General features: G+C 42.3%; 2 protein-coding genes across 3 annotated transcripts in view; one reads left to right on the forward strand and one right to left on the reverse strand.

Annotated features, from left to right (window-relative positions):
• DCP2 (decapping mRNA 2) overlaps nucleotides 1-4253 on the forward strand; it is a 37527-nt gene extending 33274 nt beyond the window's left edge. Inside the window, exons 9-11 of the mRNA XM_081088809.1 lie at nucleotides 1319-1429; nucleotides 1859-1910; nucleotides 3522-4253. Of these exons, the coding sequence (XP_080944935.1) occupies nucleotides 1319-1429; nucleotides 1859-1910; nucleotides 3522-3685 (327 nt within the window). The 3' untranslated portion in view covers nucleotides 3686-4253. The remainder of the gene's footprint in view (nucleotides 1-1318; nucleotides 1430-1858; nucleotides 1911-3521) is intronic.
• A 13410-nt stretch (nucleotides 4254-17663) lies between these two features.
• Nucleotides 17664-27499, reverse strand: part of MCC (MCC regulator of WNT signaling pathway) — a gene marked incomplete at both ends in the record, with an annotated part of 360779 nt that continues 350943 nt past the window's right edge. For both annotated transcript variants that reach the window (XM_081088810.1, XM_081088811.1), the window contains 3 exons: nucleotides 17664-17844; nucleotides 19258-19380; nucleotides 26982-27082. In XM_081088810.1, coding sequence (XP_080944936.1) covers nucleotides 17664-17844; nucleotides 19258-19380; nucleotides 26982-27082 — 405 coding nt within the window. The remainder of the gene's footprint in view (nucleotides 17845-19257; nucleotides 19381-26981; nucleotides 27083-27499) is intronic.

The raw sequence follows: 27499 nt of genomic DNA on the forward strand, positions 1-27499 counted from the left end.
GCGGAAAAGGCACCTGATTCTCTGATCATGGCTCCCCCCCAGCTCTTAGCTCCCCCCTGGGTTTCCGATCACTGTCAGTGGCAGGGGGCTTCTTCCTGCTTTCCCTTTCGCCTCCCTGCATTGTGCCTACATATGTAAATTAACCGCCATCTTGTTGGCAGTTAACTGCCAATCTTAGTTGGCAGTTAATTTGCATATAGCCCTGATTAGCCAATGAAAAGGGTGGCGTCGTATGCCAATTACCATTTTTCTCTTTTATTAGTGTAGATTTTAAATAATAATAAAGTTATTTTGTTCACACTGTTTTAGTTAAACCTCTTAAAGAGCTGTTCTTTCAACACCTCTAAGGGCAAATTAATGTTTAAAAAGTGTTTTAAGGCCCTAGACGATTTGGCTCAGTGGATAGAGCATTGGCTTGCGTACTGAAGGGTCTTGAGTTTGATTCTGGTCAAGGGCACATGCATGGGTTGTAGGCTTGATCCCCAGTAGGGGGCATGCAGGAGGCAGCCAAGCAGTGGTTCTCTCTCATCACTGATGGTTCCATCTCTCTTGCTCCCTCACCCATCCTCTCTAAAATATATTTAGAAAAAACTGTTTTGAGTTAAACTTAGAATTTTTTAAAGCAGTATGATAGGAATTGGAAGCTGTCAGCTATTGTGTGTTTTGGTTTAAACCTAGAGATAATGGCCCAAATTTTTAAAACTCTAGTCTTTATTTTATGAAATGAGAATACTAATTTTAAAGTGCTTATTTATTAATTTAAAGCGGTTTATAGGGTAACAGTTGATTACCTCTGCTGCATATTTCCTACTCGAGTACTGTGGTCAGTGTTCCTCAGCATTCATTCCCAGAGAACTTTTTTTTTTGATAGTCACACAAACTTGTCCCTCTCCCCCCCATTATTTGTTGTTGTTTTTTTTTTTAATAGTTTTTATTTATTGATTTGAGAGAGAGGGAGAAATTATCTGTTGCTCCACCAACTTAATGCATTCATTGGTTTATTCTTGCATGCACTCTAATTGGGATCGAACCTGCAAACTTGGTGCATTGGGACAATGCTCCAACCAACTGAATTTGATAAGCTGGTTGAATCAGAGTTTAGCAAAGCAACCCCCCTCCAGAAAAATCTTCCTAAAACATTGGGGAAACTGTACCATATCAGTATTTTCCCCAATGTTTTAGGAAGATTTTTTTGGAGGGGGGGTTGTTTTGCTAAACTCTGATTCAACCAGCTTAATCAAATTCATATGGTATAATATTTGTCCTATTACATAATACTATAGGTTTACATTTTCTTTCTTTCTTATTGCAAAAACAGAATCAAAGTATGAGGGGAAATGGCAGAAAACAGTATCAAGATTCACCTAATCAAAAGAAAAGAACAAATGGGGTCCACAGCCAGCCAGCTAAGCAGCAGAATTCCTTGATGGTAAGAGTTTCAGTTATCTCATACTAATAAGGGAGTTCAGTCTTTTAAAGAGTGGGGCAAGGGCATTGTCAAGGCACATTGAATTGATAGAACACTTCATTTTTATGGAGTGAAATTATGTAGTTTGCCCACAAAAAGTGTTTTGGCTGCTTTCATTTATGGGATTGTAACATTGATTCAATTGCACATCTAATGCCTGATAATTGTTATTAAATTAATTTTAATAACTGTGAAAAAATGTAGTCAACCCTGCTTTTGAGAGTAAGTCCTTGCCTATTCTGTCTGTATTTTTCTAAGTAGAATCTATATTATTTTAATGAAGTTAAAAGTTTGAAAGAACATTACACTGATTTTAAAAGTAGGTATCATTTATAATAAGTGAAATAACTAGAAATGGTATATTTTGTATGTTTATGTTTTTTTTAATAGAAATTTGAGAAAAGACTTCATCCACGAAAACTTCAGGATAATTTTGAAACAGGCAAGTTACTTTCTTTTTAAAGCTTTTGCCTCATGGGATTTGGTTTTGGCCTAACCTTGATTTTACTGGAGTGTGTGATAAACCATAATGGATAAACAGAGAGAGTTGCACATGTCTGTAGAGAGAGTTCATATATGTGGTCAAGTACTCTGTATATGAAACTGACGAAAGTGAATTTATTTAAATGATTAACATGAAATTATTTGCCCTTTCAGTGTGCTATATATTTTGTGAATGACAAACCTGTGTGCTGTGCATTGATATTATAGATAAATAAATAATAGCTTAAGGTTTAGAGAGGGAGTAGAATCAAGTATGGTTAAGATGAGGAGACCTCATTCTATGTGGTATAGAATGTATGAAAGGGGTGCACAGACTTTAGAGGGGGGACATTTTCCCACTTTTGGAGGTAGAGATCAACTTTTTAAGCTGGTACTAAGGATAACTTATTAAAATGACATTTAGAACTTCTCTATCCTCAGTTATGATGAAGAATAGGTGTGCGATTTGATTTGGAAAGTAATGCTGATGAATGTAGAAAGCTCTTTGGTAATACTGATGTAGTTGGGATGTACAGCAGACTGTTTTCTTAGGTGCTGTTTTGAATTGAATGAAATTCCCTATGTAGTAGATAGGCATTTATTCATCTCCAATTAAAGCCTTCATATTAAAAGATCTTAAGAAATGAAAAACATTATAATCATATTTTTTGGAGTACTGTCTATGATTTAAGCAAGATAAAAGCTATTTTTAAAGAGATGCTTTAACCCTATTTTGGAAAATTAAGCTTTACTATGAAGAAGCAGAAACTATCATTAGTTTTGTATAGATGAGCGATGGGGTAGGAATCCTCTTCATAGGATTTTTCTAGCCATCTTGGCTGGTAGGGGCATGATAGGTTGTGGTTTAATTAACAAGAGTTCAGAAGTAAATTATTTCACAAAAATTTTAAAAAGTCTATGTTCAGGAATATTAAAGAAGGAGCACTATAACTTTGTAGCTCCAGCTTAGTTGGGCATCGTGTGGATGTATAAAATTTTGAGTCGTCTTGAGAAAGAAATATAAAAGAAATCTTGTCCTGGGAAACCTCATTTCAGACTTTTCATCTCAGCTTCTTGCTGTCTGTTCCAAACATACTTTCCTAGTCGGCTCCTGCTCTACTTTAGAAAACTCCCCCAAATCCTGTTAAGTCAGTGCTTTGTTGTACTATGGTTTTGAAAAGTTGGATTTTTCTTTAGGTTGTATATTCCCTGAAGATTGGTAAGCTCCAAATAAGGCTTTAGCTTGATTTTTCTATAATTGGAATCTTTACAAACTGTACATTGTAATTTTAATCTTACAGTGCTTAAATTTTTATTTCTGTCAAGAAGCTCCCACTGTTTTGGCACAGAATATGAATATTGGAGGTTAAAAACAGGCATGCCCATTTTTGAAAATAAGGACAGATTAAGATTGTGAATGTTTGTGTGGAAATAAGCAATAACTGGTAATATTCAGAGTGTCTGAGATATAAAGGAATTCATCATGTACAGTATATTTTTAACAAAAGGTGAAGGGCAGTATTTTATTTTTATTCATTACTGAGCTTATTTCTTTTGTATTTTAACACAGATGCTGCATATGACTTACCTTGCTCTGGTGAAGACCAGTTGTTAGAACATGCTGAGGGACAGACTGTGGCATGTAATGGACATTGCAAGTTTCCCTTTTCATCCAGAGCCTTTTTGAGTTTCAAGTTTGACCATAATGCTATAATGAAAATCTTGGACCTTTGATAGCAGCAGATGTGCTGTGGAAGTTCCAAGAGCCAGAGACCTGTTGCATTTGAGTGGGTGTCTCTCTGAGCCTTACCTTTCTCAGGTGTTTTAAAGAAATGCAGGAAGGCAATGATGATTCTGAGGAGATGGTTCTCCGTGCAAGAGAGAGAAAAGAAAGAAGCATGAATTTGGACTGTAAATGGCAGTTTTATAAACTTTTATACAGGTGTACCTTTTCAGTGTTTGGCTAATGAATTTAAGTTACTTTTTATGAGGGCATTTTTTCCTGTGATTGAGGGTTTTTTCATATTTTGATCAAGAAAATAGTGTTTGAGTTATCATTAAGTTAATGGAAATACTCTTATCTACTCACTTTAGTTTCTTTATATTGAAATTTTAAAAGAAACAAGGTACATAATTTGTTAAACACCAGAGCTGAAATATGGAAGTCAAGGTTGCAGTTCATCTTTGGATTCATTTTGTGAATTTCTTTACTTCTAACCACTTAGGTTCTTTAATCCTCTGCTTGAAGTTTAGTTGAAAGATTTTATTTAGAGCCAGCATCTCCTATAGAATATTCATGTTCAAAATGAACTCTCTTAGTTCTTCATTTAAGGACCCAGTTCTCAGCCTGGAGAGGGACTGGGTTGTTGGATGGGGAGTTGCTGCTTTAATTTTGCATTGTGCTGCATACAGTCAGTAAACTTGTGAGGCTGCTGGAGAGAGGGTAGCAGAGAGCATGGAGGCTGGGACACAGCAGCTGCCTTGGTTATGTCTTCATCCTGCCGCCAACTCTTTAGTGTTGTACAGTTATTTTGTTCTTGTGAAGATATATTTTATATAACGGTTGTGTAAATAAGTATGGAATACTGACATTATTAGGTTTTACATTGCATCTCAGTGTTGATCTCTGGAAACAGATGTTATATTTGGTTCCAATTTGCAGTAGTAAGAGACTGACCTGTTTTTATTAGCATGCTGAAGCCCCTGGGTGATGGAGTGAGAATGGAAGGGGTGTGCAGTGTACCCAAGTACAGATAAAGCCTCTCTCTGGGGGAAGATCAGAACATGAAATTAACATACATAACTCACTCCTAGGAATGTATTTTGTTTCTTCAGGATTCTTACATCCAAATAAGGATGGCAGTGCCCATTTTAAGAATTTCAGCTATAATTAAGGACAATCACCAGGGCTTTAAGGGGGCTTTAGTGTTTGGGCTATTTCTGACCTCAATGAAGGTAATTCTTTGTGGGGGTGGAGGGGTGGGAGCATATGCGTGCATGTGCATCTGTCATGTGGGTTTTAAAAATCGATTTTACATGTGGTATCCACAAAATATATCTCTGCTTGTAAATTTTATTGTAGAAATCTTTATTCTGTATAGGTAGCCTATTTAATAGGGGTTCATGTAACCAATGGGACTTTCAAAAGAAATGCTATTGTAAGGCATTTACTTGGCATTACTTTGCTTTAGCTGTTAAATGACTTGATTTTAAAGGAGACGTTATATTTATTAATGAAAGTCACCCCTTTGGTGCTAAGCAGGAGAATTCACAATTGCAGCATTGTGTTTAACATAAGGTTATTTACAATCCTGTGTCTTTTAATGTGACAAATTTATGAATCCTTCTGTGACTTTTTAAAAAATGTTTTATGATTGTGTTTGGAAGTTCTTACTCTTCTTTCCAGAAATACAACTGCTTTGCTTGGGTCTCCTTGAGCCATATTTATAGTTGGTCCCAGCATTCCAGATTTCTGTTCAGTTGTTAATGGAGTGAAACTTCGTTTACCTGATAGTTAAATCATTTTCACTCATTTACTGTCATCTGGAAACCATTTAAATTTTAGTGTTTTTTATGTTTTTTTCTTTTTGAGCACTATACCATGGTCAGTCTGGTGCCTAGATTTGGATTTTTCAGCTCTCAATATTAAAGCAAAAGAGATTAGGTATAGTTATCAGAAGTGTGTCTGATAGTGTTGAGCCTTTCAAGAACCAACAAATTATCTCTTTTCAAGTGATGATGGTTTAACCATAGCTCAATGTTACTGCTGTTGTGCTGCTTCACTCATGCACTGTGGAACAAAATAGGTAGTGTGGGGATGGTGTTTTGATAATTTGAGGCTTTTAGCTATCTTGAGTTTGAGATAAAAAATGTTAAAAGATGTGAGTAAAATTTGTTTGTGATGTGACTAAACTATGCAGAAAACATGTAAGTTGGATGTATCTGCTTCATGTACATCTGCTATACTTATTCTCTTGAACCTGTGTATTCGTTTCTCAGTGTTCAGGTTTCCTTGAGAAAGGCCATGGTTAGCACAGAACTGGGTTTCTCCTTTGAGAAATGTTAGCATGGTCTAAACAAGTCAAGTTATAAAGAAGTGTGCTGAATATGCAATAACTTCACTTCTGTGTGCTGCATTTTTAGATAAGAGTGGTTTTCTTGGCTTCATATTATGTTTATGTCTTTGAATCCACTTTTTAAATGTTCTTATGTTCCAACCTTATATGTTCCAAGATTCAGTGCACTGTGAATCTTTTATTTTTAAAATTTTGTAGGTGCTTTTATACATAACGATAATGATTTGTAAGATGTTAAATGAATTGTTTTGTACTTAACCATTGTAATCCAAAAGATAGGGGTATGGTTTACACGTTTTTATTAAGAAATAGCAAGTTAATGGTTTTATGATTTCAGATAGTGATGCTCTTCTGAGACATGAACATTTAAAGATGTCTGAGAACCTAATAGAATTCTTTTATGAGTATGAGTGAAATTTGATTGAAGATGTTTGAGAATTAAGTTGGATTTTCATGCTAATATAGAAGGCAAGTCTTTGATGTCAAAGGAACTGTGTTCCCTGCTTGCTGCTTTGAGCTTTGGAGATCCTTATTTTTCTATTAAATGCCAGTTAGTACAGATAATGAAGATATGTAGCAAAATTGGTTTTATGCTATGCTATAAGATTAGGTTGGTAGTTCTAGTAATTTGTTTAGTAGTCCTCATTTATCTGCGGCTTTGCTTTCTGTGGTTTTAGTTACCTACAAGCAACTGCGGTCTGAAAATTATAAGTGGAAAATTCCAGAAATAAACAATTCATAAGTTTTAAATTGTGTGTTGTTCTAGTTGTGTGATGAAATCTCATGCTGTCCTGCTCCCTCCAGCCAAGGACTTGCATCATCCCTTCGTTCAGGATCCACTGTATATGTTCCTGCTGTCCATTAGTCACTTAGTAGCCACCACAGTCTTCAGGTTGACTATCATGGTATCGCAGTGCTTGTGTTCAAGTGACCCTTATCCTATATAATAAAAGCCTAATATGCTAAGTGTCCTGTCATCTGGTTGGCCATTCAACTGATCAAAGCGTAATATGCTAATGATATGTTAAGATCTCTCAACCGCTTGCTATGATGTGCATTGACCACTAGGGGGCAGACAGTTAACTGGTCGACCAGTTGCTATGACATGCACTGACCACCAGGGGCAGACACTCTGACCAGTAGGTTAGCTTGCTGCTGGGGTCCGGCTGATCGGGACTGAGATGGGTTGGACATGCCCTGGAGCCCTCCCGCGGTCCCTCCCCGGCCCCTTTCATGCACCGGTGGGGTCCCTCTGCCTGTCCTGCGCCTTCTCGCTATCCAGGACCCCTTGGGGGATGTCGGAGAGATGGTTCCGGCCCAATTCTGCAGGCCAGGCCGAGGGACCCCACTGGTGCACGAGTTTGTGCACCGGGCCTCTAGTTTTACTTGATAATGGCCCAAAGCACAGGAGTAGTGATGCTGGCAACTTGGATATACCAAAGAGAAGTTGTAAAGTGCTTCCTTTAAGTGAAAAGATATGTATGTATAGGAAACCACATAGTGTATTTAGGGTTTTGTACTATCCGTGGTTTCAGGCATCCTCGGGGGGTTTTGGAATGCATCTCTGTGGGTAAGTGGGGACTACTGTAATATCACCTAAAAAGAACTCTAAGTGAATAGCATCCTTCCAAAGGGATTAAAATCGTCTATAAAACTTAACATATTGTGGTGGTCTTTAGAAATATTCAGGTCTGAGTGCATGTGTGCATTAAAAACATTTCATTACCTATTCTCTCTCTCTCTTTTTTTTTTTTTGTCTCTAGTAGGTAGTTAACTTGAACAGTAAGGAACAAAGTTATACAAGTTAGCGAAGTAATTTTTTCTTACTACTGATAACATCTCTTGCCTGTTTATATTATACAGTTGGACTTTCCTCTGCCTGCTCAGAGATTTTGTTTTGATTGACATCTGTGTGTCTCAATTACTCTTTGAGGCAGTATTTCCTTTTTAATCACTAGAGTCCCAGCACGTGAAATCACACGGCCCCGCCCACTGCCCTGCCTTGACACCCTAACCTCTACACCTAGAGCTCGAGTGCGCCTGGCCCTGGCCCTGCCCCTGACCCCTCTAGCCTTCTCTGGCCGCTTCAAGCCCTGCCCTCAGTCCTGTGAGTCACCTTGGGCTGGTCCTGCCTTCTCCTGGCGCCTCGCTGCTTCCGCCCCATCTCTGGAGCAATGCAACAGTTCTGCCCCATCATGGTGCTGGAGGAGAGCATGGAAGCCTCATGTCTGCTGCAGAGTTTTGAGCACTGCTTCCTGGCGGCACGTGCACTGCGCTCCCTCCCCTGGCAGGTGGGTGGCGGGGCGCTCTGAGTGCGAGCGGTGGGTGGCGAAGGACTGGTGAGGGGGGCGCTATGGGCTCTCACCCCCACCCTCCCCGCCACGGGATGGTCCTGCTTCCTCCAGGCGCCTCCCCACTTCCGCCCTGTCTCTGGAGCAATGCGGCGGCTCCTCCCCACCTCGCACGCAGCCTCCTGCTGAATGTTCGTTACAGTGTGAGGGTGTCATGACCATTAGCATATTAGCTCTTTATTATATAGGATAGTTATAAGGTCAGATTCATTAACATTTTTCTGGTTGGAGAAAAATAAATGTTTCCTAGTAATTTTGAGTTGGATTATCTTCTAGCCTAGAGAAAGGGGCTCATGCATTGCTGAAACTTTAATGATAAATAAGACAAACTCTTATTTTATCTGATGGTATCAGTATCCTTTACCTTTAAGTACTACCTGTCTCTAGGTAAACAGGTGTTAGTAGAACAAGTTTTGTTAAACTTTATTCCTGATAGCTTAGTAAAGCCTAGCTGGAGCTCCTCATTTTGTATTCTGTCCTAAGACTTTAAAGTGCATTTGTATAGTTGCCAAACATTCTAAAAGTGAGATTATGATGGGCTTTCTCAGTCCTTTTTTTCCTGGAATTGAGTTACTCTTAAAGTCTGTACTCCTCTGCCATAAAGATGGCAGATTGCCAGTGGCCAGGAAAGGGTCTGTTCATGCTTTCAAAGTAGAGTTCTGGATTGAAGTTTCAAAAAATATGACAGGTTATTATTTTAGAATCAAAGTCCCCTAAAGGAATAAGTTTAGTTGCTGGGCAGAGAGAAGTGTAAGGAAAAAATTAGAGGAGATCAGTTCTTGAGTGCTTTATGATGTACTATGCTAGAACTGTGAGTGCTGCTTACCCCAAGCAGAGTCTTAATATTACGTGGCAATTACCAGGTGTTTTCTAGCTCTGGAGAGTTAATTTTTCTTATGTATAGTTGCCAAGCAATCCAGGAAATCTAAAGTAAATTTTCTTTCTTTAAAGATCAGTGTTGGGGAGTCTGGTCCTTCCAGTGCTGACACTTTGCAATTCCAGCCATACTGAAGTGCCCTGCTTTCTCACAGTGGTGTAACCCAGAGCACACACAGCCGTAGTCAGCCGTGTCATAGTCTCTTCGTGCGGAAGGTATACATTTGTCCTGTATGGTGATCCATTCCTTTCCATCTAGTTGCCTTGTGACTAACAGCATTTGCCATTGAAATAGTCTGTATATAGTTAGGGAAAACAGTAAAGCTACCTCTCGCACATGGGAGTAGACTTGAAGGGCTGGCTTCCATGAGCTTAGTGGCTCAGAGTTTAACATAAAGTACAAAGAAGTATGAATAAAAAAACTATAATAAAGAGTGGAAGTCTTATATCTTGAGAAGTGTTCATAATCAAATCTTTGATCTGGATCCCCAGATTAATGAAATTGCCAGTTAAAAGAGATTCCATTTGTCTTTGGTCTTCTGTGGTTAGCAGAGAAGTTGGTCTCGCTGTGGTAGCAGCTTGAAAGAAAAATCTAAAGGGCACTAACCTTGACAAGGTGCTTGTATTGACTGTGTAGTGCTGGTCAGGGGTGCTCTGGGGAAAGGGATTCAGTAGAGAAACCAATTGCCCTTGCTTATAGTTTTGTTCCACATGGACCCTCCTCTTAGGAGACTAGTCTTTCAGTCCAGTGGGGGAAGAATAAGGCCCTGAGCTTACATTTGCTGCTTTTTTGGTGGGAGAATTCTTGCAGGTGTTTGGGTGTTTTAGTTACTGGCTTCTATCTGTTGTACCACTTTAAGACCCGTTTTTTAATCCTTTTTCTTGGTGTGACTAGCCAGGAATAGGCAATTGAATCCCTCTCCCTACTCCCCCCACTCTGCTTCTATTGTAGAAGTTTTTTCTTTTTATTTGTGCTGCATACCTATGGTGAATCTGCACTGTGGGCATTTGTAAAGCAGCGATAGTGTCTTGCTTTTGAGAGTTGATCTCACTATGCCCTTGGGCAGTAGGCACATTGGAGGGCTGTAGACACCAGTGCTGTTTTAAGTCTCCATGTATGTGGCTGTCAAGTTGGGTTGGGAATAAAGAAAACATCTCTGCATTTCTAGGGTGAAATGAGCTGTTTTCTGCTGGTCCTCAGTCTTTGAGAGGTCTTAGTTAATATTCCTAGGGTGTGGACTTTTTAAGGTAGAATTTAACAATTTGATCTGTTTTTAATTAATTGAACCCGAGGTCCTAAAGCAGTCTTATAGCTACAAAGCATGGAGTGAAACATTGGCCACACAAATCTGCATTTAGTCATTTCTCAAGCTTTAAGTAGTTAGCTAGTTCTTTGTAAAATGATATCTTTGCTTATGCTTTTGTGATATTTAGGAATAGACTATGGATGGCAGCAAATGAAAGCAAAGGTTTGCAGTGGTGAATGAGATTGAGAGAGGCAGTAACTCTTCCTCAGCAGTTTGGTTGGCTAGATGTGCTGATATAGTGAGTAGCTGTGGGTACTCTTTGTGTACTTTTCCTAGGATACGTACGGATGGAAAAGCACAGAGCACTCTCCCCACTGTCCGAGGGCACCATGATCTTTATGTTCATTTTGGATTTGTGTTTGCATCTTGCACAAGTATCTTTTAGTTTCAAATGCAAGTGTCCAAAGAACTGTGTCTTTAATGTTACTTTTTGCGTATATTTCTCTTCAGAGTTAGGACAGGAGGCAGCTAACCTGACTTCTATTTAATAAATATTACAAACTCTTTCTTCAGTAACAGGGAAGGAAAATAAAATCATGAACTATTTTACATACATATATTTGTGTATATACACATACATATATATTTCCTTATAATTGTTTTTGAAGTTTGCTTATTGGCTTAATACCTTATAAAATTGTCTTTGGTAGGTACTGACTCATACAATTCAGGTTGTTGATTTTACTTGTTGGCTTTAAAATTTCAAACAATCTTATTTCAGAATAAAATGATTAATCAAATGGAATTGTAATTCATGTATTAGCTAATGTAAGTGAAATCTATCTTTCATCTAAGCAAAATAAGGGCATATGCTTTAGTTTGGATGGGAAAGGGAGTTAAGAATTCACTTCTTTTTGTACCCTGCCTATTTCCAAAACAAGATATGAACAAGTGTTTTTTATGCTATGAGGACTAGGTAATGTTCATGGAAATATGTAGTCCTAAAATAATTTTCTTGGGAATAGTTTTAGTCTGAAAAAGGTGAAAACATTTATGTTGAGCCATGTTAAACAAATTATTTTATTTGGAACTTAAAAAGCTGGCAAAAAAATTGATGAAATGGTCTCACTAAGTATATGATATTCAGTTGAGAAAACTGTACTTTAGAATAAATGTGATAACTAAATAGATTTGTAAACTTTATTCAATAATCATTTTTGTTTTAAGTGAAATTTAACATTTAATTTTTGCCTTAATAGCATTTCATTACTTTACCTTAGGGCATTTTAATGTTTGCAGAAAGACTATGTAAGTAAACTTTACATTAGAGTGATTCTGTCTATGGAACATTCAGGGAGAGCAGAAAAGAAACCCCCAAATACCTATTTGGGTTCACCATGTAGTTATATCAGTTGATACCTTAGAATGGATTTATTATTACATCCTGGTTGAACAATAGCTTTGTCTTTTTCCTTTGGTGTTAATGACTGATTTTCATTTATATTGGGTGTAACTATCATAAATAAAGGAAGACTCAAGTTTATGAATTGGGAGTTTAAATGTTTGCAGGATTACTGCACTTCCAGAGTTGACTAAAAATGCCAGCTGTCCTCTCCACTGAGAGAATGAACAAATTCCTATGTGTTAACAGTTATGATGTTCTTTTTGAAAGCGTTTTGATGTAACACCAATTTAGAAATTACAAAATACAATTTGAATAATGGAAGGTTTTCTTTGTATTTTAAAACTTTTTTTTTTTCCAGTTGATTGTTCAAATACTGGCTTTCTGTAAAAACATCGTGTTAAATTTTGACTAGTGTAATACTAATAAATTTGCTGCTTGGGCAGTTTTACTTACTACCTTTTAATTTGTTTTCTGATATTACTTGTTATAGGTTCCATGTTGCTCATATTATGGTTGCATCTCTTTGGACCAATAAAAATGATAAATATAAAGGTATGTTTATATGATAGGAAGAAATATTAAACTGTAGAGTGTCTCTGCAATGAAAATAACTGGTAAGTATTTTGTATCTCAAAACAATTACAGTTTGGTTGAGAATGAGTTAAGATACATAAATCTAGCAATTCTTGAATTGTTCTAGAATCAAGTTTTTAATACTTAGTCCTTGGATCTCAGGGTAGAAAGAAATATATTCTTCTCTTCTAGAGATCTCAATAATATTTTTATTTAAAATATTGAGAGTGACCAAGGTATTACACTCTTGTCGAGGTACTTTGCGATAGTGAGAACTGACATATTGCAAAGCTGGTTGCCATCCTTTCTTGTAGTTATGTATGACTTACTTGTATTTCCAATTCTTGATTATATTCCCCGTTTCTGTGATGTTTTAAAAGGAAAAGAAAATCCGTTAATAACTTCCCATTCATATTAAACTTGAAAAGGCTGCCAAATAGAAATTTGGTGATAAATGAGATTTCTTTGGCTGTTTTAACCTAACTATAGTATGTCTTTTAGACCCGCTTTGACTAGGGCTGTGATTTAGTGTGAACCCCCACAGATCTGATATTTACATGTTAGACAAATAGTATTATGGAAGAACAGCCTTTCCCTTTAACGAACACAGTTCCAGTACATCATGGAATTAGAAATATTTATTCAGAATATAAGAATGTTTGTAAAATATTATAAATGTCTCTGTATAAATAAATGGAGATTTTAAAAAACAATTATATATCAAAGAACACAAAGTAGCTATTTTACAGCCGCTAATACAATGAAAGGCATCTAGAAACATTTAAAGCATACAAATGAATAAATCTAAAAAATTACAAGGTATAGTACAGGGCTAAGTAGCAACTGTCAAATGAGACTTTTAGTACAAACAGTAGAACAATACTGACAAACTTAGTCACATGTGCTTTAATAACTGATAGTACATTCAAGCAGGTTTTTCTAATAGTTCAAGTGGTTTAAAAGTAGCACATTTTCAAATAGGAAACAAATCTCATGCAAAGTAAGTCTTGACAATGTCTAAGAACTTATCAGAAGTAGTAAAGAAAGGAACATGTTTCATTATCAAAGCAGATTATTAGGGTCCCTTTTTTAACTGGGCAGTCCTAACATGAACACTATAAGTGAGTACCAGGAGTTCTACAAACAGAACATTTTCCACATGGATTTAATTTGCAGAAAGTGCAAAAGTGAATGTAGACCAGGAACAACTAAGCTTGTCATCAGTATGAATATGGGGGGATTTTGTATATAGCTTGTTCTATTCTGCTGAGCTGATATTTCAGATGATTAGTCGATCAGTGATTTTGTATCTACCTTGACTATGGAAAAATCAAGTTGGTCAAGGATAGGGTTATCCAATAGTGTTTGTTGTTACTGGAACAGAATGATTTCTTGTCAAGGTCACATGCAAAATCTTAACTAAAAATGTAATTGTGTATATGTGAAACTAGCTTCCTTTACACAGAATTTAGTAAAACAGCTGCTATTCAAACTTGTACCCTTTTCCACTTGTTTATATTTTAACAGCCACTTAGTGATAATTCTAATTCCAGTTATATGCTTTAGGCTAACTTTTTGTATCTGTTAGTAACTACAAATGTAGTCAGGCAGAAAGTAACTTTAAGTGTGTGAAGGAGGAACTGCAGAAGGTCGCAGGTTCAGGGCTAACTTCAACCTGGCCTGTAGACACACGAAGTTTCAATGATCTAGAATGGGATTTGGATAAACTTTAGTGAGAACTGGGAGTGCAGCAAAGTCATAATTTTTGTTTTGTAGCAAGTTTTGTCTCTTGCAAAATATTGCCCAGCTTTTGAGCACTAGTAAGTTTGGAAGCCTCAGTGAAAGGTGGTGATTGTATTATTTCTTGACAAATAAGAAATAAGACATTCTGTGGATAAGTAGAAAAATAATTACATGATTTTTTAGTGTCACCTACTATAGAAAAAACAAAAATGTTATGTCCGCACCACCCCAAATAAAAACTTGCCAACAAATGATTATCCCTTAATTAAATTCAATGCAAAACTTAATCATCAGAGGCCTTGCTCCCCTTTTGGCCTCTAGAAACTAACTATAGCTCTGTTTGCTGCATCGAGAAATAGATGCAGCTATAAAGTTAGTGAACATGATGAAATTTTCACTTTAAATAGTTTCATGGATGAGCCATACTCCTAGTTATGCATTTTGCATGTGACTCTGAGGCTCCCGCAAAGTACTGCTCAGAGGAAAACTCAGAAGGGTATGCACCTCAAAGGAGAATTAAGCAATTATGTTTAACTGGTACTTAATTTTTTATTGACATAATATTTCCAGTTTCAAGCACTGGATATTAACTTCAGAATCCTGACATGCCAGCAGATGAGAGTGAGTATGAAACAGTTAATTACCTGCATTGGCAGTGCTGAGACACCTCATAATACCTCTGGGGCTCTAGGGCATGATGAGTGCCAGCTGTCTGATGACATAGATATTTAATCATGAATAATTTTTGGTGAAAGTCTCAAAGAGGAATCTTACCACTTACAGGTGTGTGGCATGGCAGTTTTGGTAGCTGGAGCACTTCGGGCTTGGCAGACATCAGATATAGTTGGTAGGCCCACATAAACGTTGATGGGTACTACAGATGGAATTCTCTTATCTGAGTTTTGCTTCCATTCAGCAGTGGGTAGGAACTACACTCCAAGAAAACTATGAAATGGGTCTTTTCCCACACCCATTGCGCTAAGGGACAAAGACTGAACTCTGAACAGAGAAGGTAACTGCCTAAAAGGGTAAGAAACCACTGAGAGAAAACAGTTTAGATCAAAATGAAGATCTAAAGTTTTTTTTAAAAAGCTCATACAAGTTAGAATTAAGAACATTGTTTTACCCCTGATGGAGATGTTAATATAAACCAGCTTCTATTTAGGAAGAATAATTCAGGTTATAAAAAAGGAAAATTACCCAGGCACCTGCAATCATTTAATGATCAATTCAGTTTTAGTAGGCCCCACAGTTAGCATAACCAAGTGCCTGTTGGTTCACCTTCAAAAAGGAGTATTTGAAAAAATACAAGGGAAAGGAAATCAACTATTTAATGATAGCTTTTTTATTCTATACATTTATAAAAGTAAGTTTTACTGGGGAATAGTTTCACCTACTCAGCACATATTTTAAAAGTATTGAAGTATAAACTCAGAATGAGGCCAGGTAGTTTCAGTAATACAGGGGCTCTTAATGGAAGAGCTGAGACCTGGTCTGGAGGGGTTACATGACCTAACACTAAAGGGGTGGGTTCTCTGGTAGATGGGCCAGCAGACAGGACTTCATTCCTGTGTTAGAAAGCCATGAGTGCATGCCCAGTTTGCTTCCCCTAGGCAAGCTGGAAAGATGGAGAAAACTGATTTTTGGACATACTTTTCAGCCAAAACATTTTCCTTGTGACAACATGAAATTTTACCCAGAGTAAAAATTGATTTTTAAAAATCAGAGGAACCAGCAGGCACTTTCTTAGTGACCTAAGTACCCACAAGCAGGTTTGGGCAGTCTCACTGCTTACCTGAGAAAGTTGGTTGCTTTTGGGATAAAACTCTGCCCTTCAAGATTGTGGCTAGAGTGTCCTTGTCCATTGTGCAGAAGGCTGAGGACCTTGAGTCATGCTCTCTGAAAACAGACATTGAGCTTGGGGATGCAAAGCAAAACTGTGGCATTGGGATGGGCCTTAGGTACTACAGAAAGAAAGTGAAGGTTACAGTAGGAAAGGAATGATGAATTTAAGATGGAAGCCCTGCCTGAAAGAATTCAGGTACTTTGGTCCTGCCCTGTCACCATTTTGCTTGAGATTTAACTTGTTGAAGAACCATATGCTAATTATCACCAAGTCTTGGGGGAAGTAAAGGAGGCCTCAAGGACCATTTCCTCACCCCTGCCCTTCATAGCCATGGGAGCAGAGTTGAACTGGCAGGTCAGTAGCAATCTCTAAAATGGGTGGGATCAGCCTGCGAAACTTACCTGCTCAGGATCCTGGCTCTTTCCTTTACAGCAGCAGTTCTCAACCTGTGGGTCGTGACCCCTTTGGGGGTCGAACGACCCTTTCACAGGGGTCGCCTAAGACCATCAGAAAACATATAATTACATATTGTTCTTGTGATTAATCACTATGCTTTAATTATGTTCAATTTGTAACAATGAAATTGGGGGTCACCACAACATGAGGAACTGTATTAAAGGGTTGCGGCATTAGGAAGGTTGAGAACCACTGCTTTACAGAAATTAGAGGCAGGTCCAGAGCTACATATAATTTGTGGATGAGCTTTGATTCATGCAAATAGCAATTATGTAGTGCCCTGGGGTGGGTGGAAAGTACTAAAAATGCTCCTCTGCTGTGAAAAAAGGTAAAATTTTAGTTCTAATACACGTATCAACAGGATTCTGCACTAAGCCTCGGCTCTTAATAAGGCTTCACTTGGTAGGGGCAATACCAAAGTCAGAAGAGAGCTCCCTACCTCCACGATGAGAGCTGAAGGCAATTTCAATCTTCCGTACAGAATTGTTCAGGCACAGGCCTGCGCCTGCTCTACCTATAACTTCTTATCTGGGACTGGAACACCTATCTGCCATTTTCCTGTAATCTGCCTCCCAGAGCATCTCTGAGTGATAGCCTATATCTTAGAGTTGACACATGGGACTTGAAAATCAAAGCCTTCTTATAGTAAGCAAATCTTCTAGATATGTAGGCCCCTCCCACTCCCCTGTGTGTGTCAGTTTTTCCCTGGAGAATGAAAGAGGAGAAATTGGGGGATGCCAGAGGTAGGGTTACTGTCTGCCAAACAGAAGGAAAGAGTGGAAAATCCAATAAGTCAAATACCTGGGACACCACTGACACAGGAAAGGTGGGAGCATGACAAAGCCAGTGCTGGAGGCAGCAGCAAGGCCTGCTGAGCATGGCACACAGAGTAGGTATTTACATGCGGTCCATGGGCCGGTAGTGGAGGAGTAGGATCCTCGGGATGCTGTCTGTACAGTGTCATGAGGGATGCTCACCTCCAGGGCTGAGTTCACGGCACTCCATTGTCCAAGTGCTGACCTACCTGCCAACTGTCCTTAATTATCCCAACAGGTACTCTGTCACCTGGAGCCCTTCTCTCTCCGGTGACCTGCTATAGTTTAGCTTCCACCGGTAGGACTTTGGTGCCCGAGTGCCAATTAAAGTGAAGTTTCATTGGTGTGTGGCCTGGAGTTTTCCTCTTCCAGCAGAGCTATTCTTTGCTTGAGCATCCTTACTTGGGTCTCATGTCTCTCCACCATGGCCATCATCTGAGACTCCAGCTTCTTGAGTTTGTTTTGATGCTTCTTCTTTGCTTTCTCATAGGCAGCCACCAGGTTGCTATGTGGGGACAGAAGGGAATGAGATTGAAGACTCACCTGAGATAGCAGTGAGACACACACACACACTCCTGTCCCCTGGGCAGCCAGGTCCAGTCAGCACTGCTCCGAAGAAAAGGTCACTCAGCCTCTCAGTAAGAATCTGAAGTCAAGTGGTTAGTATTTCAACGCTCATGGCCATCATCTCTTGGCTTAGTCATGACTCATTCAGCTCAACTGCTAGAGGCTTGTCAGTAACAAATTAGCAGAGATTTAAACCAACAATCCAAACTAGCCACATCCAAAGTTAGAGAGGGAGCTTGAAGTCCAGAAGTCTGTCATTTAAATACTGTGTCTGTTTGTTGTTCATGGCTGCCTGCAACAGATGGTCACGTGTACGCTACAGGAAAGAAAGGGGGCCTCACGCACTGTAGACCAAGAACCTCACCTGGGATGAGGGCAGAGTGGCTAGACAACTTCCTGTTATTCTGTGGACTGGTGGGATTCAGAGCACTCAGGCCAGAAGCTAATGACAGCCAGGCAGAGTAATACAGGCCTCTGGTCCTCCCTGGGAGCCCATGAAGAGAGGGCAGGTTGAGCCCAGGGCTAGGTAAGTCCTGGTGCCCTCTGTGCCCAAAGCAGCACCCCATGTACATTCAGATTCTTTATGTGTGGCCTGAAGACTGATCCCAAAATTTCCTGAGAGCCCTTTTTTTTGGGGGGGGGGGGGCAGATTTGTGAGGTCCTATAATTTCTACCTACATTCTGTGAAGCTGATTTTCTTGATCTATTTCAAAACAATATGTTGCCAAGAGAAGCAGTTGTGAGGTTCTAGCTGTCTTCTATTAAACCAGATAGTACCACTCTATTTTTTGTAAAATAACTTATTTTTTAAATAAAGGCCATGTGTGTTACAGGTAAATAATGTATTTTTTTAAGTAAATGAATTAATAAAAACTTAAAAAATTTTGTGTTTTAGTTTCTAAAATGAGAAATGTCATTAGATAAATAATTATAAGGACAAAGCTCTTTGAAGTCCTCAGTTTTTTATGAGTATAAAGGGGTCCTGAGCCCAAAAAGTTCTAGACTACTGTCTCAGAGCAACACTTCCTGAAGTGTTCCCACTGGGTAGTAAATAAAAGGTCTGGCGCCAATTTTGTTTGGAAAACATTGGCATAAACACAAATAGGTTTTTAAAAAATTGCATGCCTTCTTAGAACTTTCCTGTCTGTAGTAAGAGGGGACAGACCACACACTTTCTGTGCTGCATTTCCCAAACACTCTTTTCTCAGGTTTCTGTGGGCAGTGGTACACTGTGCCGTAGGGAAGACCAGGCTCTAAGAAGGGCAGGCAAGGACTTGCCATTCTCAAGTGTGGCTCCCAGTAATTACAGAAACATCCTCCCTGGTGTGAGTTCACAAGCAAGGGGGTTTACCTGTTGGCTCTCTTCAGGTCATTCACGAACTCCGCTGATTGCTGGTGGCGGATTTCACTGCTCTTGGTGAGTCTTTCCAAGGCACTCACCAACTCTTGAACTCTGGACTTTAATTTCTTTTCTCTGTCAAGGAGAGAGCATGCCAAGAGTAACTTGAGATGATGATGGAGGTAGCTACTACCCTGGAAGTGTTTAGGCTGCCACGTCAAGAGGTGGTACAAAAAGGAAGATAGTACTAGAGGGTGGAAGAGTTCCCTTTCCCCTCAGTGCAGCCAGAACGCCTCACTGTACTCCTGAAGGCGGGTTTGAGCCTGCTTCCTTTAACGGTAAGGCCCTTCCAGGTGGAGAAACTGAGCTAATCTAGAAGTTCCCTGTCTCAGTCTCCACACCCTTCTTTTCCAAGTGTCCTAAGCATATCCTGAACCTTTCAGATTCAAGAACAGAAACCTCTGCTCTGGGCAGCCTGCCATGGACAAATCCCGACTCACTGAAATCAACATGATCCTACCTTGCAAAACAAAAAGGTGGAGAATTAATATTACTCTCATTTCAAGGGTCCTTGTTTCCCTTGAAAGTATTTAGATTTGACTCCCCCGTCTCCTAAGTTAACTGCCTCTATCACTCAGGGTCATTGCATGGTGTCACGCGTCACACCATACCATGACTTGGTTTATGTATTTGAGCTCTGCAGGCTCCCCACTGGCATGCAGGCTCTGGGGTTGCAAGGATCTTACTTGTTTTGGTTCCCCATGTGTCCCCAGTGGTGAGTACCATGGGGGGGTGGGGGGTGGGAAGGTAGGGGGAGATGGGCAGCTTCTCAGTGACAATGGTTAAAACCCCTTCAGAACAACTCACTGAAGGTATTGGTTCCCTGGAGCAAACTAAGAAACCAGAATTTATGGAAGAAAGTCCTAGAAAGATCACTGTGAGTGTGAGGAACGTGAATTAGCATGATCATTTTGGAAGGCAACTTGGCAGTATCTAACAGAATGAAAAATGAACACATCCCTTGGCTAAGCAACTTGATTTCTAGGAATTTTTCTTAACAGAGGTAGTATAGGTGCTGAAAGACACGAGATCATAGTTGCATTCACTTAAGCATCCTATATGATAAAAGCCTAATATGCTAAGTGTCCGGTCAGCCATTCAACCAATCAAAGCATGATATGCTAAGGCTGTCCAGCCGCTCACTATGACGTGCACTGACCAGGGGGCAGATGCTCCGACTGGTAGGTGAGCTTGCTACTGGGGTCCTGCTGATTGGGACTGAGCCCTCCCACGGTCCCTCCCTGGCTGGCCAACCTCCCCTGTCTCTCCCTGGCCCTGATCGTGCACCGGTGGGGTTCCTTGGCCTGGCCTGTGCCCTCTCGCAATCTGGGACCCCTCAAGGGATGTTGGTGAGCCGATTTTGGCCCCATCCCACAGGCCAGGCCAAGGGACCCCCCACTGGTGCACGAATTCATGCACCGGGCCTCTAGTTGGCTATAATAGCTTTTGGGGGGAGGGGGGACCCGCAGCCAGGTTAGGGTATGTCTGTACCACTCTGCAACCTAAAAAAGTGCAGATCGAAACGCATTAGCATGGTGTCTGATAAATTGTCAAGTAAAAAGGAAGAGTTCTATTGGATGCCATTTTGCAAAAACACTAAAAATCTGATGTACTAATAATAGATCAGAAGGCTAAACAACACTCAGCAAAGGTTAATGCACAGAAGAGGGATGACAGAAGGCTTTCATTGTCCACTCACTTTTGCATTGCTTGAAATTTTTATAAGTCAGGCTTTTGTCAAGTATGTGAGCTCTATGCTTCCTGTAGGAGGGGCAGGGAGGTGACCTGGGGGGGAGGACCCAGGAGATGGTTCAGTGGTGCTCTAATCTTATGTTTCTGCCTCCAGCTACTATCAGTGCCAGTCAAGCTTCCCAAACAGTTAATAGAGGAATTGCTACACAAAACCCCTGGCCTGCTTTGTGAGTGAGGTTGAAGGGGAAAGATCTTTCAAAGTGAAGCCAGGCCACCGGCCCCTCATCATTCTCCAGGGAGGCCTCCCTCCCACCAAGGACCCCCACAGAGCCTTGCAGCAAAGTGGGTCCCACCTGCTGGGGAAGGCGGGTTTCTCTGGGGCCCTGGCAGCTACCAGGAAATTGGGTTGCAATTCCTACAGGAATCTGAGAGTGGCACTGTTTCCTACCAGAAGGGTGACCGGTGTCTAGGGAGGATATCTCCCTCCCTCCTTCCTTCCCTAACCATTCTCCTTAGCCTTCCTGCAGGGCTGAGGAAGGTTAGAAGAACATGAAAGATTTCCCCCCTTCCCTCTGGCTAAAGTAATTAAAATAATTTTAAAAAACAGGGAAGGGTTATTTCTCCTGCATTTTGTTACTGTTTTGATACCTTTTCATTCTAAAGTTGATTAATAGTGCAGATGGAACAAAATTATGACAAGAATTAAAAATGTCCCCACGAACTCAATAAATTCACAAGAAAATCTGCTCAGAGCAATACCATTATTCTCTACCCCTCCTCCTTCATCTTCATCCCTCCCCTCCCCCCTTGGTGACATCCATATCCCTGCCCTACCCTGCATACTGGGAGAATATGGGACCCCCAGCTCCCCAACAAAACAAAGGGCTTCCTTCCCTAGTACCCAGGCCGCTGAGACACCAGAACCCAGGGAGGCCCAAGAGGCCCTCACAGACGCTGCCCAACCCCAGGTAGGGTGGCGGAGGGGAGCCACTGCCGGAAGCTGAGAACTGCCTCTATAAGAACTCCTAGGCCTCAGGGATGGGAGGGAACTGCTATGAACTATGGGACAGAATTAGGATGCCAGTTAGCTATAATAAAGCATAATATGCAAATTACCGAACGACCGAACAGCAGAAGGATGGTCTGGACAACCTTCCAGACAACCACGCTATGACACGCACTGGCGTCAGGCCAGCCAAGGCGGGTGTGATGCGATTGGTCGGGGGCCCTGCCATCGCCCCATGATTGCCCAGCAGAGGGAGGCCCATGCCTGTTGGGAGGCGACTGGGGAGGTGGGGGGGGAACACCGCACAGATGGCAAGCAGTCGGGGCGGGGCCAGCTGCGGGGGGGGGGGGGGTGCTGCTGAAGGAAAGCCCCAGTAGGCCCTGATCACCAGCCAGGCCTAGAGACCCTATCAGAGAGGTCCCAGATGGCTCGAGGGCACAGGCCAGGCTGAGGCCTACCCCCCACCCCACCATGCATGAATTTTGTGCAGGGGGCCTCTAAAGATTAATAAAGGCAGGTTGACCCTCACGTTGAAACCTCAAATGCGGGCTACTTTATCTGTTTTCCTTTGAGTGAGGCAGGAGCCTGCAGTCAAAGTCCTGTCCCCATTGTTGCTCATTTGGACTGAAACAAACACTAAAATACTGAGATGGAACAGCTCTAGACCCACAGTACGGGTGGGCATTTGAGCACTAGAAATGTGGTGAGTCCAAAATGGATGTGCTGAAAGTACAAAATCCACACCAGGATTTGAAGATTTAAACGGGGGGTGGGGGGGGGGTGGTGCTAAAATATTGCAATAATTTAAAAAATACTGATTATATGTTGAAATGGTGATATTTTGGATATATTGGGCTGTTATTGAAGTTAACGTCACCATTTTCTTGCAGTTCTAAGTGTGGCCACTGGAAAACTTACAATGACACACGTGGCTTGGAGTGATTTACTAGCTCCAGAGCACTGTTTACAGTCACAGTACTGGGCGCGTCCCTGGATTCTGATGCAGTAGGTTTGGGCTGAGGTTTAGGAATTGCAGTTTAAGAAGTGCCCTTGATGATTCTTATTATCAGGCAAGTTTGGGAAACTGCATGGGTCTGTGGATGAGCTGCATGTGGTCTTGGAACTCCGTCTATAGGCATGATTACGCGCACAGGCACACCTTCTACAGTATGAAGTACAGCCTTCCTCGGATTCTCAAAGGACAACCCGGGTAGGAGCCAGAAGCCTGCTAGTCCTACGTCGCTTTGGAACCTCAACCATTCATGTCCAGTTCTGTCCGGTTTCTAGTTCAAATCTGCTTGGCCTTCAGCTAAGGAAGAATCTGTTAAGTTTGTCCAGATAAGGTACTTCCACAGGCCCCACAAAGATGAGAAAGTAAAAATTAAACACATGCTCCGTCTGCTCCCTCGATAGTAACACATTCATAAACGGTTTTCTCGAATGCCCAGAACTGTGTGATCCCATCCTCACCTCCCTGCTTCTTTACTCCCAGTAGTGCAAGCATGCAAGATACACGCCTGTATCACCAAGTACAAAGACAGTCCTGGACCACACTGACCAGGCACACCCACGTCACCAGCACGCACATGGATTTCAGGTACAGGTGATCCCGCTCCACCAAAAATGAAGGTTATTTCTGGTCACAAAAGGTCCTATGAATCTTACTCTAACCACACAGACAGGGAGGTGCTCTTCTTTTTAAGTGAAACACGATTTTAGGCAGGGGATGTGAGGCAGACTCCTGGTGGGCGTCTGCACGTGATGAGAAAAACCAGGTGACTCGCCAGTAAAGTGAGCTGGGCAGGACACCGGGCCACACAGACCTCTGCGGCCGGCCATGCTGGTCACTGTGCCTGGGGAGCCTGGGGCAGAGCTCTCCGAGCAATCAGGGAGGAGGTGGCACTCTCCCTGAAATAAAAGGCCAGCTGCACTCCTTTAATCACAAAGTCCCAATGAGCAGCTGGGGGAGTCACCCGGGCCAGAGCTCGGGCTTGATGAGGTAGTGAGTGGCTCTGCAGCCACCAGGAACCTCTCAGAGTTGCTGTAATCAGACCAGACCGCAGGGAGTCACAGCCATGCAGCCACAAGGCCTGGAATTTCTTAGCAATTGCTCATTACACGGAATTAGTCACTGAGAGGATTGTCTGCATGTGCAGTTCCTCTTCCCCACCTTCCTTGTACCTGTTAACCCTGCCTGGCTCTGTCTCCACTGAAACTGCTCATGAGGTGACCAACGATCTCGGCGCTGCCACATCCAAAGTTTCCACTGTCCTGAACTCCCCGTCGGGCCGTCTCCTCTCCCCGAGCATCGTTTTCCTCTGGAGTGCCTGGGTTTCCTGGCTCACTGCTGTTCCCCAGGCTCCTGCACTGACTCCTCGCTCTCTGCTCCGACCCTAAATACTCAGCGTATGGAAGACCTGGGCTTGGACCATATTTTGTAGCTTACTGTTTCTTCTCCCCATTCCCATTTATTTTTCTAAAAACTCTTAAATCTTTATCTCTGGCCTCTCCTTGGGCCTCTGGACTTGTCTATTTGACATCTCTGCTTCACAGGCATCTTCAATTTAACACGTCTAAGGTGGGATTCTGAGATGCTCTCCCAAATCACTCTTCGTCCCTTGTTAGCAAATGGCAACACCATTCGCCCACTTGCTACACTGGTGGAGTCAGCCGTTGCTCCTCCCTTGCCCTGGATCTCCTCATCCCTTCAATAGCAAACCCCACTTAACAAAACTCCACTTACCACACCCACCCAGGGGCCATCATTTCTCCCCTGAGTGACCACAGAGCCTCCTAATAGTTTCTCGCTGCCCCTTTGCACACTAGTCTGGTTTTCACTGAGCACCCAGAAGAACTTTTTAATATGACGACTGCCCGTCAGTGCCTTCTGCCTGCAGCTGGAATGAAGTCTGTGGTCTTACTTTGACCTATAAGGCCCTACATGACCTGCCTCCTGCCTACCCAGGTTTTGGCACCCTCTCCCTCTTGCAGGCAGGAATGCCATCAATTCTTAACACAGTGAGCTCTTTCCCTCCGTGTGGAATGTATTTCCTCCATTCAGCTACTTTTCTTCCTCATCTCAGCTTAAAGGTCATCTCCTCTGAGAGGCCCACCCACCTAAGCAAATGTCTCAGAGTTGTAACATCATAGCACCTTGTCATTTCCTCCAAATTATTCATTGTAATCTATTATTTAATATTTTGGAAAAAGATACAAATAAATAGAATCATATAACATGCTCAAACACGGCATGATACATCTTGAATCTGGATGCCCGGGCCCACAGATTCCTTTTTTAAGGGAGAAATGTTTCTGAAAATGCTGGGAAGTTTCCCTCAACTGACTTCAACCACTAGCTCAGTGGTTTAATTCCTTCAAAGAAGGTGTTAGTTTCCACTTGATTTTTAACAATAAAAACATCCCCAAGCCTTAGCCCTCAGGTGTCTGCATTATATAAACTCATGAAATGATTATTCCCATTTTTGAGCTCTATTTACCATACAATCACGTGACTGCTCTTTTTCCTGTGGCCCTGTGGGTTCTGTCCTGGCTCCATCTACTTGGGTCCTGATAAGAAGTCCATGCTAACCAACGTAAGGCTGCTTATTGGAAACCCACTGTGCCGACCGAGTACATGGGATCTCTGCATGGAGTCAGCAGAACCTGCATCCTCCTGTGCCCGCAAACGCCTCTGAGGTTTGGAAAATTTAAGAAATGAAGGGGCTTAGCGGACGGACACCATATGCACAGGCCCCCAGTGGGAAGAGGCAGTGGGTCTGCCCCCATGCTGCTGGCACAGGAAGCTGTCGAATCGCTGAGAGTTCTCCCGGGATGCTTCTCTCCCCACCTCAACCCAAGCAGTTACAATCGAACCACATGGCCAGAGGCACTGGCAGCGTAAAACCAGGGCGAGTGTAAGTTGGAAGGAAAGACGAAAGGCACAGTGAGTCGGGGGTAATGAAGTTCCCATGAGGCAGCCTTCCTGCCGTCCACTGTTGGCCTGGAGGCCACGCAGTAAACTAAACTGCCCAGCTGGGTCAGGGCCGCAGGCTGTGCCCTTAGCCTGCCTTCCCTCTCATCCCAAACCCCAGAAAGGATGGGAAATGTGTTTTTAAAAAATCCCTGAACATGTTAGAAAGGAGTGTTCTTTCTATACCAGAGATGACGAGCAATCATAGAAAAGGCAAGGAAGACGTTCATTCTTCTCGAAAAAGGAAACCACAGCACAGACTGCAAGGGAAGGCGGGGCCCCGCGGGCTCTAGCCTCAGGTGCTGGCAGCGGACGGGAGGGGCCAGGGTCAGAGATGCCGCCTAAGGAGCTGCTAGGGGCCCCGAGAACGTGAGCTTGTGAACCAACCCCAAGAGAGTCACCAAACTCAACTCTAAGGAGAATGTGATGTGAGGAAACTGTCAATACAGCAGGCAAAGTAGCCTTATAGAATCCGCATAATAACTCTCCTGAGGAGGACAGCACAGCACTAGAGAGATGACAGAGATCGTCACCAAAATGCCCAGAGCTGAACTAACGGGGCCGCTGGCGGGAAGGAGCGGCTCTGCGGAGGCAGCATTCCCACTGAAGCTGCAAACAGGGCCAAGATGCCCGTTTCCATCGTCGCCGCTGAACACCATCCCGACGGTTCCAGCCAAGGCAACAACACAACAAAGAAGCAGTGAAAGGGACATTCTCCATTTGCAGGTGACACCTACACCCTCGCCCGTCACTCCCCCTCTGGAAGGTCTGGTGCCCACATGGGCTCTCCACGTCTCACCTGCAAGGACCGGACAGAGGGAGGACCCATCACTAAAGAGAAGACAGGTTTCATTACTGAAAGGAAACTCAACTTGCGAGCCAAACCCCATGGTGACATAGCTGAAGCTCTGCCTTCCTGATCCCGGATGCTGGCCTGAGCAGCAAGAGAAGGAGTAAAGCGTCGCTCCCAGAATCAGTGGTTGTTGGGGTCCGGGGAAGGGTGCTTACCGACGGATGGCACTGGTGAACTCTGCAGCCAGCTCACTGTCGCTGTACGTGGTCCTGAGTTCGGCCAGTGAGAGAGCTGGGGAGGCAGCGTCAGCACACTCCTGAGAACAGCAAGCACATGCCTGTTAGACCTGGAGCCAATGGGAAGTGACAATTCTGCCCTAGGTGGCCATGACCTCCGACCTCCGCAGGCTGGCCGTGGGTGCCGACCACTCCCTGTGGGCTCGGAGCGCTCCCTGGGAGCCAGGCACTGGTCTAAGTGGCCACACACATATCCTCTCACTTAGTCATCATGGTGATACTCTGAGGTAGGTGCTCTCATGATCCCCATGCTACCCAGGAGGAAACGAAGGCCGAGGTCACACTGCCCCAAGTCTCCAGCCAAGACAGGGAGAAATGAGGATCCCAACCCAGGTCGGGGGCTGCCAATCAGGGCTCTTCACCACTGAGCCAGCCTCTCGTACTCATGGAGACAAGTGGGAACAGCAGGTGAGAATCCTCCCCCAGCCCCACTTCTC

Source organism: Myotis nattereri (assembly GCF_964212035.1).
Source record: "Myotis nattereri genome assembly, chromosome: 4".
Taxonomy (NCBI): domain Eukaryota; kingdom Metazoa; phylum Chordata; class Mammalia; order Chiroptera; family Vespertilionidae; genus Myotis; species Myotis nattereri.